The 16121-nt window shown below is 46.1% G+C and overlaps 1 protein-coding gene across 1 annotated transcript in view; it reads right to left on the reverse strand.

Moving 5' to 3' along the window:
* Positions 1-1203: 1203 nt before the first annotated feature.
* The window catches only part of FRMPD3 (FERM and PDZ domain containing 3), a 139575-nt gene continuing 124657 nt past the window's right edge, over positions 1204-16121 (reverse strand). The window contains exons 16-18 of the mRNA XM_006871066.1: positions 5909-6730; positions 3222-4373; positions 1204-3107 (exon numbers count right to left, since the gene is read on the reverse strand). Of these exons, the coding sequence (XP_006871128.1) occupies positions 1204-3107; positions 3222-4373; positions 5909-6730 (3878 nt within the window). The remainder of the gene's footprint in view (positions 3108-3221; positions 4374-5908; positions 6731-16121) is intronic.

The following is a 16121-nucleotide window of genomic DNA, read 5'->3' on the forward strand; positions in this document are numbered from 1 at the left end:
TGGTAGGGACTCCGTGTCTTCACTCCCAGGAAAGTGAAAGGGATGGGGTGGGGGAGCAGCAGCGGCAGCAAGAGATGTGTGTCAAGGAGGATGCTAAACAGTGTGACTCCCCTTCCAGATTGTTCTGGAGATGGGGAGAGAGGTGCAGGGCTGCACCGGGTAAGGCGCTCAGCTTCTTTTCTTAGAGAGACAAATCCACAGGGTCAATACACAGCCAAAAGCATATACTCAGGATTAACATATCACGCTAGCTTCCAGAAATTTAAGATATAGTCATCAACACCCCCCACCCGAGCCCCCCCGCCCCCTCCCCCCACCCCCAATCCATAGCTAAATCAAACTCCTAAGGACAGTCTGTCTGGTAAAGATGTTGAGAGGAGCCACAGGCCAGCAGCAACAGCCCCTGGACTGGGCTGAGCAGGCTCCAGGACCTGCAGTGGGTCTCCCCAGGGCAGACATTTTCACCTTACCCAAAACAACTGGAGTGATCCCCAATGCTTGCTCCCTAGTGGACTGAGCTGCCCTGCCCCTCACTGACGGGCAGGGCACTTTGGGGATGGCTGGTGTGGAGCTACTGGACCTGGGGACGAGGATTCCCAAGGCTGCCAGCGGTGAGGCTGGCTGCAAACAGCCCTGCGTGGTTATTTTCTGCAGACAGGCATCCCACCCAGGCAGGTAGGTGCCCTCTGCGATGGCTCCTGCCAAGTGAGTGTGAGCCCAGGGTGGGCGGGCATATCTGGGTAGAGCGCCCTCTCCCCTCTGCTTGGCCCTGTGGCCTGCTGCTACTGCCACTGCTTCCTGTTGGGGGGGCAGATATCAGGAGGAGCGCAAAGCCCTTGGGCCTGCCTGCTTCAGGCCCAGGCTCCCCTGGCACCTGTGGTGGTGCAGGAAGTGAGCCTGATGTCACCTCTCAGCCCCTGGGAAGAGAGAAGAGACAGCTCTACCATTGGGCGTGGTGATGAGAGGCATTTGCCCTCACAGTGACACCCAGAGGCCAAGGAAGGGCCGAGGTCACCCAGGGCAGCAGCTGCCTGGAGCCCTCAGGGAGTATATCAACCAAGGGAGTTGTCACTGCTTGGAGACTGAAGGACTCTTGGGCCCTGAGCGGCCCAGAGAACACACACACTCACTACAAAATGCAAGGACCACAAAGCTCAGGACCTGGGGCCATGGTTGGGGGGAGGGCGGGCCTGGGCAGATGGCCTACTTGATAAGGGTTTTTAAGGAGCGGGTGAATGTGCTCATAACAGTTGCTGAGGTTGGGGAGCCTGGTGGCTGCCCTGTGACAGCCCCTATAGCTCCTGCAGCCTCATGCTGCTGCTGCTGTTGTTGCAGCGGAGGCGGTGGTGGAGGTGACGGCGGCTGCTGTTGCTGCTGCTGCTGATTAAGATTCCGGGCTGTGGATTCCTCAGCAGCGCGCAGCAGAAAGGTGTAGTTCCTCACCACCTCTTCTACCTTGGACAGCAGCTCTTGGCGCTGGGCCTCAGAGCGAACGATGAACACCAGCCGCACAAAGGTCTCAATGAGGCTGCTGAGCACCTGGAAGCTGCCTGTGATGGCTGCCAGCATGTGAGTTGGGCTCTTGTCCACGTTGGCCACACGGCGACAGGAGGCCCGGAGCTCCTTGAACTTGAGAGCTAGTTCGAGCTTGTACTCGGAGATCTGGGAGACGTAGGGCTTGGGGGCGCGGGCCTCAGGGCTGGCCACACACTGCCTCAGGACTGTCAGCAGCTCATTGGTGTCTAGCCTGGCAGCCAGGAAGCCATCGGGCAGGCCATAGGCATGGGCTCGCAAGGCATTGATCTTGGCCAGGCTTCCCTCAAAGGTGGACACCCGCAGATCTATCTCTTGGGTGCGGGCGGTCTCAGGGCTGCTGCTACTGCAGGTAGCTGCATCTAGCACCTGCAGGGTCCTGCTCACCACGGGCACCATCTGTTCGTTCAGCTTCATGCCAGGCAGAATCTTCATGGGGATAGAGTAGGAGAGCTCGTCCTTGCCATCACTTGCATCATCGGCCATGTCGCACTTGCGGTAGTAGAAGCAATAGCGGATGGAGCAGCATTTGCTGCTTTCACTGTCCTCATCCAACTCAGCAGGCTTGCGGTACACCTCCTCTGGCAGGGAGAACACAGCCATCTGCCTAGGGCCTTTGGTCTCAGGAGCAATCTGGACGTAGGAGGGATCTCCCAGAGTTGGTGACTCTACAGATTTGGTTTTGGGACCCAAGGCTAGGGGAAGGCCTGCCTCTACCTCCTTGGCTTCCCTGGGTAGCATTCCCAAGGGTGGGTGAGGGTAGACATCCGAGGTCAGCGAGGCCCTGTCGCCCTGGTCCAGCTCACTAATACTGTAGCGGCGCATCAATTTCCTGTAGTTGGGAGCTCCCAGACACTCGCCCCCTGAGGCACACGTGGTTAGGCAAGAAACACCACTCTCAGGGTCTGATCGGCACTCTCTGGATTCCAAGCTGGTGGAGCGGATGCGCCGAATGTTGGTAGGGCTGCTTAAGGTCAAGCTTAGGCTAGCCTCTGGCTGCCTCTGGGTAGCGGGGATCCTGTTCCTTTCCCTACCCCGGAGGCTGGGCACTGGGGTTTGGGCGGCCTGAGGCCGACCCCCTCGGCAGATGCGCTTGCAATCACAGCTGCGCCTCTGCTCTCGGGACATGCCAGGTCCCTGTTGCACAGGACTGCTGCGTAGCTGGCAGCTGCAGCGGCCAGGTGCTGGAGGTTGCAGGTACTCGGTGCCTGGCAGCTCCCCCTGGCTTGGGGGCTTTAGAAGTTCCTCTAGGAACTCCAGCTCATACTGCTTTACCTTTCGCAGTTGGGCTTGCCGCTCATCTGTCTCCTTCTTCTGGCGGGTTGGGAAGGTGGCAGAAAATAAATTGCGTAGCCGGAAAGGACCTCGGGACAACTTGGGCTTTGCAGGGCCTTCAGAGGCTGAGTGGGCTCCATCCACGGTCGTTTCAAGCTTCCGGGAGGGCATGGTGCTCACCTGTCGGCTGTCAACCTGAGGTCTCAGTGGGCTGTGGCCTCGAGGCTGGCAGCTGGGGCTGGGGCCTCGAGGCTGGCAGCTGGGGCTGGGGCCTCGAGGCTGGCTGCTGGGACTGTGGCCTCGAGGCTGGTTGCTGGGACTGTGGCCTCGAGGCTGGCTGCTGGGGCTGGGGCCTCGTGGCTGGCAACTGGGGCTGGGGCCTCGTGGCTGGCTGCTGGGGCTAGGACTGTGGCCTCGTGGCGGGCAGCTAGGGCTTTGCAGCGCCATGGGGTAGCCAGCTCGGGGTACCATGCTAGTCTCCTCCAGCTTGCTGCTTTTGGGTGTGTTCTCCAGCTGCCCCTTCTCCCCCTGGCTTGAGACGGTGCTCTGTTTGTGCAGGGTGGGCTTAGTGCTCTCGGGCCCACCCTTGCCTGGCCCCTCCCCTGACGCTTGTTTGCCCACGGACTCTCCACCCGCTCGTGGCAGATAGCTCTTGGGCGGGAAACGTTGACCTGATAGCCTGTCCTCTTGTGGAGAGAGGTGCAGGCTCTCAGCCCGGCTGCCTGTGATTGCTCTGGGGCTGGAGGAGGTGCTCGGCTGCTGGGAATTCCGTGTGCTATCTGGCCCACCAGGGCTCATTTTGAACTTAAGATTCTTATTGGCACTGCTGCTTGTCATGCCGACCTCTGGTCTCCCCATGTTAGCCTCCAGCCTCCTCTCCCCCCTGCTGGAGGCATTTCCCAAGGCTCCGCCAGGGGTGGCTAGACTCTTACTGTGAACCACCTGTTGAAGGGCGGCCGAGATGATGGCTGGGGTCACACTGCCCTTGGGGTCCAGGATAAGCTTGGGACTCAGCCTGACCTCCTTGGGTAGGTTCTCTCTCAGCTCAGAGACCTGCTCTTCACTGAGGGATGGTGTGGCTGCCCTCAGTGACATCTCTAGGCCGGCCCTAGTGTGGCCAGGCCCTTTGTCCTCAGGAACGGGAGACAGCAGGCTGAGATTCTTCTGCTCACTAAGCCGGGGTGACAGTGCTGGGTGTACTGTCAGGGCGTAAGTTCGCTCACCCTGTGGCTGGGCCTCTGACTGAGGCAGCTTCCTCCGAGCACCAGGGGGCCCAGGACTCTGGCCTGTGACAGATGGCTGGAAGGAAGGGTTGGGATCTGGGCGCCCAAGAGAATAAGGGGCCGTGAGAACGGCCTGAGCAGCACAGCTCTGGATCCGGAAGGGAAGGTCCTTGCGGGCAAGGAGGCTATCCTTGTTGAGATGCTGGGCCAGGAAGTAGGTGGTATTCTGGTGCTGTTTCATGGCTGACATCATCTCCGACATGTCTGTGAGTTCTGAGGAGTTGGTTTCATGGCCCGAGTCCAGTGATGATTCAGGGGTGATTGTGGCCAGCACAATCAGACCTGGAGGAATAGGGACAGGGCTTGTTACACTGAGATTCAGTTCCGTTCAAAACAGAGAGAGTGGTAGAGAGTTTATGGAGGCCAAGGCCAGCCAGCAAGGTTTCAAGCTGAGGATAACCAGTAAGGTCTAAGAGGGATTGCAGTGCTGAGGGTGGAGGATCATCAGAGAGGGGCAAGCTGTGAGGTGAATTGTAAAGGGCTGGAAATTGTAAGCAAAACAAAATATGCAAAGGGACTCACTGGGCAGTTTGATAGCAAATTCACATGCAAACCACACGCAAAACAACATGCTAATCAACACTATTTTTAGATTCAACAGCTAGGAAATTTCGTGTTAATTGCCCTGAAGAGGGTTGGCAGAGAGGCCGGGCTTGTCTACTACCCTTGCAGCTGAGGCCATTAGTTGAGCTTGTCATCTCTCTAGCTGCCACATGGGCCTCAAGCCTGGGAGCAGCTAGTGCTTGGAGCTCCAGACTCAGAGCAAAGAGAAACGTTAGCAGTTGGGCCAAGAATGCGAGGTGTGCCCAGTGCCAAGGATGATGCCCATGTGCACAATGGGGTAGCAGGGACTGGTACTCTCCCTGGTTAGCCAGGCTCCTTTGGACCTCAATCTCTTTACCCTTTTTCTGCCACCTTTTGTCTGTTTCATATCCTTTATTCCTCCACATTCCTTTCTTCTGTTGCTGCGTCATTGACCTCTTTGTTTTAAAGTCTGTATGTGCAGACATATGTATGCGTATGACTACAGATGCAAGTATAATGGGTATGTTTGTCCACAAGATGGATACACGTGTACATATCAAGGGATAGCATGCATGTTGCATGGTTCTCCTACCAAATAACCATTATTGATGATCGCTACAACTTCCAGAGTCCTTACTATGTGCTAAGAAGTGCTTTGCATGAATGATCTCATTTCATCACCACAACGACCCTCTGTGATATTGGCTACTGTTATCAACTCCATTTAAGATGACAAAACTGAGGTGCAAGGAGGTTTAAGTGCATTGCCAAAGACCACAATGCAAGTGAATTAAGAGGCTAGAACTTGGATGTGTCTGACTCAGAGCCCATGCTCTTAGGCGGGAGGAAGACCTCAGCCCTGAGCAGTGATGACTCTTGACTTCCCTGATCCCAGGTCGCTAGGTGGTTAGTTGGTCGTTTTGGGTTTCTTCCAATCATATGCATGTTGGATGATCTTTGCCCGTCTTCTATATCTCTCACAATTTTTCTCTGATCCTCCATCCTGGCCTGGCTCCATAGCTGTCATGGCCCCAATCTCTGAGATCCACCTGTAAGGCATTTCCATAAAGACGGAATGGCGAGAGTCAGAACTCTTACCTAGAACTGAGCAGCCAGTCACTGCTGCACCATCACTATTCACCTGATCCTATCTGAACTACTTCTGGCCCATCCACTGCCCTGACATACAAGGATGATTTTGATGTCACTTGCGGAGTAGCAATGCCACCTGTTGGCCCTGCCTGGCCAGGAGAAGGGAGGGGAGGCAAGAGGGAGGAGGAATGGGCCATTACCTGCAGTCTGTGGGGGTGGGGGGTGTGGTCCATCCTCTGAAGCAGCCAGGGCTTCCAGAGCTTGCAGAGTGGACACCAAGGCATCATCTAGCTCCTGGGCATGATCTCGGACTGTCCGGGTCTGCACACTATCAATCAGTGTCACTGGGATCTCCTCGTACAGGAGCCCACGCAGGTGGCGTCCTTGTTCCTGGCTCTGGACGGCCCGGCGCTTGGAGTCATCCTCATCTGAACTGTTGTCTCGGAAACCAGGGGGTGGGGCAGCAATGGCAGGCAACAGAGAAGTGCTCTCATCTTCCTCCTCCTCCTCCTCCTCACTCCCAGGGGGTGGGAGAGACATCAGGTCTACCATATTGTCACGAGAAGAGCCAGGCCTTCCGCCTTTGCGCGGGCCCAGCTGTTCCTGGAATTTGGCTTTGCAAGAGTCACAGTAGAAGTTCAGGGCATCAGCCCCAAAGGAATTGTCCAAGGTGTAGGACCGGGCCCTGCTGGCACAAGGCTCATGGTCGAGGCTGGCTGCATCAAAGTCATCAGGGACCACATCATAGCCTTGGCCAGAGGTTTTGGATGTGGGGTCAGACTTGGTCCGGGGCCTGGTCTCCTCAAAGAAGATTAGGTTCTCATTGACATCTGTCCGGCTTTCCCGCTCCTTCCTTTGTTCCCGCATATGGAGGTAGCAGAAGCTGACAAGCTCAGAGTCGGCAGGCGGGGGCGTGCAGTGGCTCGACTTCCTGGGGCTGGTGCCCACGCTGCCCACATAACTACTCTCCTTTTTCCCCAGGTGGCCCCCAGTGACAGGGCGGTGGGCGCTGTGCATGTAATCTAAACCCAGAAAGAGAATCAATACGTGAGCCGTGGTGCTGAGTTTTGTAGCTGCACTCCCTTGGCACTTCTGGCCCACGTCTCTGCAGCCCAATTGCGTGGCAGGTACCAAAACCAAGCATTACCTGAAAAAACCAGAAGTCCCCAGACCCACTGCCATCAAGTGGATTTCAATTCATAGTGACCCTGTGCAGGGTTTCCAAAGCTGTAAATCTTTATAGGAGCCGAAAGCCTCATCTTTCTCCCGTGGACTGATTGGTGAGTTTGAACTGCCGACCTTGTGGTTAGCAGCCCAGTGCTTATGCTACAGCACCACCAAAGCTCCCAAGCATTACCTGGCTGCTGGTGGTTAGGGGAATGGAAGTTGATGGGTCCTGTCAGTGCTGACCCAGGGCGTTGAATAAGTAGAAACGAATGGACGGTGTTGTTAGTAGCCCCATCACTTCTGAAATGGGAAAAGGCATGGAGTGAGGTAGGGTGGGGGCCAACACCTTGAAATCTGAATCCAGCTGGACTCTTGCATGAGTGTGTCTGGTCTGAGGCTCAGCTGTATGTATACTGAACGTGGTAAATATGATCCCTTTGGACAACTGTCCCTGCTCTTGCCCTCATCCATTTTGGTCTTTTCAACCTTCAGATGTCCAGTGCTCTTGGGTTATCTTGAATCTCTTCTAGAAGAAGGCAAATAAATCTGACGAATACTAACGCTTTAGTGTTGTTGTGGTTGTCAAGTGCCGTCGAGTCAATTCCGACCCATAGCGACCCTGTATAGTGCTTTAGTAAGAAAGTATAAAACAGGCTACGTACACCGTCCAAGAGTTTGTATTCCAAAGAGGATTGGAGACTGAGTGACCACCCGCCCCAAAGAATAAAGCAGAATTCCAGAGTCCCTTGACAACTAACCAAAAGGTTGGCAGTTAAAAATCCACCCAGAGGCACCTTAGAAGAAAGGCCTGGCGATCACAGCCACTGAAAACCCTAGAGAGTGCAGTTCTACTCTGACATGCATAGAGTCATCATGAGTTGGAATCAACTCGACAGCTACTAGTTTGTTTGTTTTGTTTTTGTTTTTGTTTTTTAGTAGAATTCAAGGCACCTGAATGTGCCAAATGTATGGGAGATATGCCAGGATTTATATATGGAGGTGGAGGTGGGAAGAATAGTTTTGTAATTCCTCAAATCCTATTAGTAAAGAGATGGCCTTCTATGCATTTATGCCAGCTCTGACTCTCACATGTACATGTGGTAAAATGTCCCGAGGTTTTTCTGTAGCAAATGCTTTCTCTTTTAATGGTTTATCTCTCTCAGTTTGCTTTGGGATCCCCTCCCCATATGAGGGGTCTTCAGAAAGTTCATGGAAAATGCATATTATGAAAAGCTACGCATGGATTTCAACAGTTTTTTTGCACTAAAATACACTCATACTAATTTGTTATAGTATATCTAATAGGATCTAGTTTGAGGCACCATGGAGGATAAGATAGCAGTTTGAAAAAGTCCCTATCAGAGCAACAAAACATCTGCCTAAATTGAAGCAAGAACAGGCATCAAATTTATGATGAATCTTGGAACACAGTGAAATCACTGCTGCTTTATGAAAAGTTTATGAGAATACTGCCCCAAAGAAATCAGTTTGCAAATGGATAACGTGGTTTAAGAAGGTACGAGAGGATGTTGGAACCCACAGTGGCAGAAGTCCACATCAGTTTAAGAGGAAACCATCAATATTGTTTGTGCCCTAACTGAAGAGGACCCAACACCACAGACATCTCAATTGGTTCACTTATACAATTGTGATTGAGAAAGTAAAGTTGAGCAAACTTTCTTTTTGATGAGTGCCAAAACAGTTGTACCCAGATTAGCTGTAGACAAGAGCAGAGCGTTCAATGGAAATTTTGAACAAGTGGGATCAAGATCCTGATGCCTTTTTTTTAAAAAAAAGAAATGTAACAGGAGAGGAGACATGGCTTTACCGGTATGATCTTGAAGACAGAGCTCAATCAAAGCAATGATTATACCAAGAGGTGGAAGTGGTCTAGTCAAAGCAAAAACAGACTGGTCAAGAGCAAAGGTCATGGTGACAGTTTTTTTTTTTTTTTTTTTTTTTTAATGGTTGTTGTTTTGGGGATGCTTGTTGACATATTGCAGGATTAAAGAACTGCAACATCTGCTTATTTTGAGAGTGTTTTGAGAAAATTAACTAAAGCTTTAGCTGACAAAATGCTCAGGAAAACTTTACCAGAGAGTCCATCTTCACCATGAAAATATTCTTGCTCATTCCTCTCATCAAACAAAGACAGTTTTGGGAACGTATCCATGGGGAATCATTAGGCATTCACCTTACAGTCTTGATTTGACTCCTCCTGACTTCTTTTTGTTTCTAAATCTTAAAAAAAAAAAAGTCTTTAAAGAGCACCCACTTTTCTTTAGTTAATAAATGCATAAAGGACTGCATTGAATGAAATGCTTACATTCTTAAGACCATTTTTCCATGAACTTTTTGAAGTGTTCTCGTATTCTATCTGAGAATATTCTCAGATAATGTAACTCACTTTGCAATTAGCAAACTAGCAGACAGATGACAAGTAAACACTTAACTCTTTATGCACTTTAGTTCTCACAGTAATCCAATGAGGTAGATACTATCATTATTCCATTTTATATAGGAAGAAACTGATCCTTGTGACTTATCCACCAGATACATAGGAAGAAACTGAACCTATGTGACTTAGCCAAGGTAACATAGACCATAAATAGTAGAGTCTGAATTTCACTTCAAACCCCATCTTATTAACCAGAAAAACACCTTATTAACTAGAAAACAAAACTTCATAATATCTTTCAAAATCCAGTTCAGCAAGGTCACTCTGCCAGTGGTACCTTTCACTCGAGTCTAGAAGCATTGTAAAAATATAGTACTGGCTCCTAAAAATAGAGCCCCAAAACACATGAACCAAAAATGGACAGGATGGAAGGAAGAAATAGACCATTTAACAACAATACTTGGGGATTTCAATGCTCCACATTCAATAATGGATACAACAATTATCCAGAAGGTCAAGAAGGAAACAGAAGACTTGAAACAACACTATAAACTGACTAGACCTAGCAGAAATTGACAGAACAGTCTACCAAACATCAACAGACATATATACATTCAAGTGCACACAGAACATTCTCTTGGATAGTACACATGCTGTATCACAAAACAAGTCTCATTAAATTAAAGAAGATTGAAAGCATAGAAACTATCTTTTCTGACAACAATGGAAGGAAAATAGAAATCAACAACAGAAGAAAAACTGGAAATTTCACAAATATGTCAAAATTAAATAATACACTATTAACGAAGTTAAAGAGGTCACAAAGCAAATTACAAAGTATGTACAGATGATCTAAAATGAAAATACAATCTACTAAAACTTATGAATATAATGAAGGCAATTCTCAGGGAAGGGGGCTGTTTAAGCTGTAAATGTCTATATTACAAAGGAAGAAAGATGTCAAATCAATTACCTAAATTTACAGCTTGAAGAATAGAAAAAGAAAAGAAAACTATGTTTTATGATAGCAATGGAATTAAATTGCAAATTAATAACAGAAGGAAATTAGGAAAATTCATAAATATGAATGAAAATAAAAACACACATACTAAAACTTATGGGATACAGCTGAAGTAGTGCTTAGAGGCAAAGTTAGAGCTGTATGAAGCTACAATAACAAAGTGGAAAAGTCTCATATTAACAACCTAACCTTCCACTTTAAGTATCTAGAAAAAGAAGAGCAAACCAAACCTAAAGCAATTACAAGGAAGGAACTAGTGAAGTCTTTTGTTGTTAGTGCTGTCGAGTAAGTTTTGACTCATAGCGAACCTGTATAGGGTTTCCAAGGAGCACCCGTGGGTGAGTTTGAACGGCTGACCTTGTGGTTCGAAGTCCAGTACCGATCCTACAGTGTCACACAGAAGTAAACTACATTATTGTTTGTTGTTAATGTGGAGTTGATTCCGACTCATAGCGACCCTGTATAGGGTTTCCGAGGAGCCGCTGGTGGGTTTGAACTGCTGACCTTGTGGTTTACAGTCTAGTGCTGATCCTACAGCACCACACCAGCAGTCCAGAGTAAAGTATGTTGTGCCGCAGAGTCAATTCTGACTCATAGAGACCCTGTATAAGGGTTTCAGAGGCTGTAAATCTTTATGGGAGCAAAAAGCTTCATCTTTTTCCTGCAGAACAGCTGGTAATTTTGAACTGCTGACCCTGAAGTAAGCAGCCCAACTCGTAACTCGTAACCACTTTGAAGTAAAGTATAGAGGGTAGAAACATAATATAGAAAATCAGGGGAACTAAAAGTTGGTTCTTTGAAAAGCACAGTTGACAAACTTTTAGCTAGGTTGATCAAGGAAAAAAGAGAGAGGACTCAAATTAGGAATTAAAGAAGGGGCATCACAATATGGAAACTGTTATAAAGGAATATTATAAACGACCTCATGCTGACTACTTAGAAAACTTAAACAAATGAACAAATTTCTAGAAAGATGTAATCTACCAAAATTAACTCAGGAAAAAAGAGAAAATTTGTATTGGCCAATACATGGTAAAGAGATTGAAATAGTAATTAAAAATCTTTCTACAGAAAAGTGTAGACTCCGATGGTGAATTCTACCACTCAAAAAAGAATTTATACCAGTCCTTCACAAACTTTATAATAAAAGATAAAAGAACGTTCTTCAGCTTATTCCATGAGACAAGTATTACTCTGTTATGAAAACCAGACAAAGGTATCCCAAGAAAACCATAAACCAATAGCTCTTATGAACACAGACATAAAACTCCTCAAAATGCTAGTAAATTCAATCCAGCAACATATAAAAATAATTATATGAGGGGGCTTCAAAAAGTTCATGGAAAAATGGAATTAAATGATAATAGATTTTTTCCACAAACTTTTTGAAGCCTCCACATACATCGAGATTTATTTCAGGAATGCAAGGTCAGCTTAGTATCCCAAAATTTATTAATGCAATATATCATGTTAATAGAATATAAGACAAAAATGACATAACTCCTCAATAGATGCAAAAAAAAAAAAAAAAAAAAAAAAAAAAGCATTTGACAGCATCCAGCACCCTTGCATGATACAAGAAGTGAATAAAGTAGGAACAGAAGGAAACTCCTCAACCTGATAAAGAGCATGTACAAATCCTCACCCCTGGAGCAATAAATGACATCATGATCAATGGAGAAATGACTGAAGTTGTCAAAGACTTCATTTTGCTTGGATCCACCATCAACACTCATGGAAGCAACAGTCAAGAAATCAAATTTCATATTGCATTAGGCAAATCTGCTGCACAAGACCTCTTTAAAGTGTTAAAGAAAAAATATGTCAGTTTAAAGACTAAAGACATGATATTATCTGACCCAAGACATATTTTCAATTGCCCATATACATGTGTAAGTTGGACAATGAATAAGGGAGACCATAGAAGAATTGATGTAGATGCATTGAGAAGAATATAAATAGTACCATGGACTGCCAGAAGAAAAAACAGATCTGTGTTGGAAGAACTACTGTCAGAATGCTCCTTGGAAGCCAGGAAGATAAGACTTCATCTCTCATACTTCAGACATATTGTCAGGAGGGCCCAGCCCTTGGAGAAGGATATCATGCTAGGCAAAATGGGAGGTCAGTGAAACAGAGGAAGACCCTAATGAGATGGATTGGCATATCGGCAGCAGCAATGGGCCCAAGCCTAATAACAATTGTGAGGATGGCACAGGATGGGGCAGTGTTTCGTTCTTTTGTGTATAAGGTCACTATGAATGAGAATTGACTCAGCAGCACCTAACAACAACGCCACTACCACCAAAACCCCATGGCTATCATCAAGCTTGGTGAAAGACTAAAAGCTTTCCCTCTAAGATCAGGAAAAAGTCAAGGATATCTGCTCTCATAACTTCTATGCAACATTGGACTGGATGTTCTATCCAAAAAACTACACAAGGAAAAGAAGTAAACTGCATCCAGATTGGAAAGGAAGAAGACTATTTCTATTTGCAGATGACATTATCTTGTGTACAGACAACCCCAAGGAATCTACTAAAATGGTATTAGAATAAACAAGTTAATTCAGCAAGGTTGCAGGCTACGAGATCATTGCACAATAATCAATTGCACTAGCAATGAACAATTTGAAAACAAAATTAGAAAAAACAATTCTATGTACAATGGCATCAAAAAGAATTCAATACTTAGATATAAGTTTAATTAAAGAAGTGCAAGATTTGCATGCTGAAAATTACAAAATAATTTAAATAAATGCAAAAGCATTCTATGTGCAATGAATCAGAAGTGTAATATGGCAATATTTTCCAAATTGATCTAAGGATTTGACACAGACCCTATGAGAATCCCAGTCGACTTCTTTGTAGAAATTGACAAGCTAATTCTAAAATTTGTATGGAATTTCAAGGGAGGAAATAGTAAAATATTTCCACAATAAACAAAATAATCTTTTAAAAGAAGATTAAATAAGGGGGTTCACACTTCCTAAGTTCAAAACTTACTACAAAAGCAATGATAATTAAGACAGTGTAATACTGGCAAAAAGACAGACATATGAGGGGGCTTCAAAAAATTCATGGGCAAATGGAATGAAAAGATCATGAAAAAGTTCCATGAATGTTTTGAAGCATCTTTGTTTAGGTAAATGGGAATAGAATTGAGAGTACAGAAAAAACCCTCACATTGTGGTCACATAGCCCAATTTTAAAAATGAGCATATAATTTAAATAGATATTTCACCAAAGAAGAGAGTCAAATGGCCAACAAGCACATGAATAGATGCTCAATATCATTCGCCATCAAGAAACTGCAAATCAAAACCATGAGCTACCACTTCACACCCACAATATGGCTACCATAAAAAATACAAAGAGTAACAATAACAAGTGTTGGTGAAGAACCCTTGTGCATTGGTGGTGAGACTGTTAGGTGGTGGCATTTTCTCTACAAGTTAAACATGAAGTTACCATTTGACCTGGAAATTCCACTTCTAGATATCTACACAAGGGAAAAAAACATATTTCCACTAAAAAATTTATACATGAATGTTTATAACATCATTATTTATAATAATCAAAAGGTGGAAACATTCCAAATGCCATCAACTGAAGAATAGATAAATAAAATTTGGTATATCCATACAAAGGAATATTATTTGACCATAAAAAGAAATGAAGTTATAATATGGATAACCCTTGAAAACATTGTTGTTGTTGTTAGGTGCCATCCAGTCGGCACCAAACTCATAGTGACCCTGTGCACAACAGAATGAAACACTGCCCAGTCCTGGGACAACCTCAACAATCGTTGCTACGCCGAGCCCATTGCTGCTGCCACTGTGCCAATCCATCTCACTGAAAACAATATGCTAAGTGAAAAAAGTGACAAATAATCATATATTGTATGATTCCATTGATACAAAATATACAGAATAGGCAAAGCTATAGAGACATAAATTATATTAGTGGTTACTTAGGAACAGGTGGTGATTACAAGGAGACTGGCGAGCAACTGCTAATGGGTGCAGTATTTATTTTAGGAGGGGTGAAATGTTCTAAAATTGCATTGTGGTTATGGTTGCAAAATTTTATGAATATACTAAACAAACAATGGAGTGTATACTTTAAAAGGGTGAATTTTATGGTTTGGACATTATATCTAAAGCTATCTAATAAAAAAGCACAGACCTGGTCACATGAAGAACTCCCAATATTATAAAAAGCTAAAATATATTACGCACTATGAAAGGATTTTATGTAGTTTATCTCATATTGTTGTTGTTGTTAAGTGCTGTGTAGTCAGTTCCAGCTCATAGTGACTGTGAATGTTGTTGTTGTTGTTGTTAAGTACCATTGAGTTGGTCCCGACTCATAGTACCCTGCACAGGGTTTCTGAGGCTATAAATCTTTACGGGAGCAGAAAGCCTCATCTTTTTCCCACAGAACAGCTGGTAGCTTTGAACTGCCAACCTTGAGGTTAGCAGCCTGATTCGTAACCACTATGCTACCAGAGCTCCTTAGTGACTGTGAATAGGGCTTTCTTATCTCACATAGTCCCCTCAGATACTTCATGCTATTGTTACTAAGTACTATCGAGTTGGTTCTGATCCATAACGACCCTGTATAGGGTTTCTAAGGAGTGGCTGGTAAGTTTGAACCATTGACCTTGCGGTTAGCAGTCCAATGCTTATCCTACAGCACCACACCTGGACACACAAGGCAGGTACTATTGCTGTCATCACTTTACAGATTGGGAAACTGAGACTCAGAGTTTATGGGCCTTGTCCATGATCACACAACTAAGATATGACAGAACAAGGACGGGAGCCCAAGATGCTCTGACTTCAAATCCCAAGCTCTTGCTGTTTCCCACAGAGCATATTGCTTCTCTAAATATAAAATTCAATGTAATTAAATTGATGGGTTCAATTCAGACCTTAGCAGTTCTATCTAGAAAACTCTGGGTCAGTTGTGGGGATGGCACTTAACAACATCAACTAGTATTTAATGGGAGTCCTGGTGTGGCACTGTAGGATAAGCACTAGACTGCTAACCACAAGATTGGGGGTTCAAACATACCAACTGCTCCTTGGAAACATATACAGGGTTGCTGAGTTGGAAAAAAACTTGCCAGCACTTGACAACTATTAAATTACCCTCTACTCAGCCCAGTGAGACTTTGGGAAGAAGTACTCTTTAGAAGCACTGGCTCAAGAGTGTTGTTGTTAAGTGCCGTCGAGTCAGTTCCGACTCTTAGCAACCCTGTATAGGGTTTCTGAGAGGTGGCTAGTGGGTTTGAACCCTCAATCTTGTGGTTCAAATCAACCTTGTGGTCCAGTGCTTATCCTACAGCACCACACCAGGACTCAAGAGTTTCAACAATCATCTTAGGAGGGCTCTATATCTCAAGGCATAGTCCTCAGGTCCTGGGGATGCAACAGGTGCTAATTATCTATAAAACACCTGAAAACTCAAGTTAGCTAGCCTGGCACTAAGGTTCCATCAGACCTGGCAGCCAGCGGCATGTTCAGTAAGCAGGTGGTGACTCTTCTAAGACAAGAGCTAGAGGTCTAAAGGTATTTTCTCTACCCGTAAGATGGAACCATCTCCCAGCACTTGGCTGTCAAGGTCAGGTGATGCATAGCCCACTGCTAGGTGTTGGGACTTCCAGATCAAAGGAGCTGTCCAGAGGAGAAAGTGCCTGGAGATGCCCAAAGTTCCTTCAGGCAGGTCAGAAATGCCAGAATAGCCAGGTGCAGTCAGCTGATGGCTGGGACAGTGCACCTCCCAGATTGCAAATCTGCTGTAAATTGCTCCTCAGCTTT

The sequence above is a fragment of the Chrysochloris asiatica genome, unplaced genomic scaffold (genome assembly GCF_000296735.1).
Source record: "Chrysochloris asiatica unplaced genomic scaffold, ChrAsi1.0 scaffold00159, whole genome shotgun sequence".
Classification (NCBI taxonomy): Eukaryota; Metazoa; Chordata; class Mammalia; order Afrosoricida; family Chrysochloridae; genus Chrysochloris; species Chrysochloris asiatica.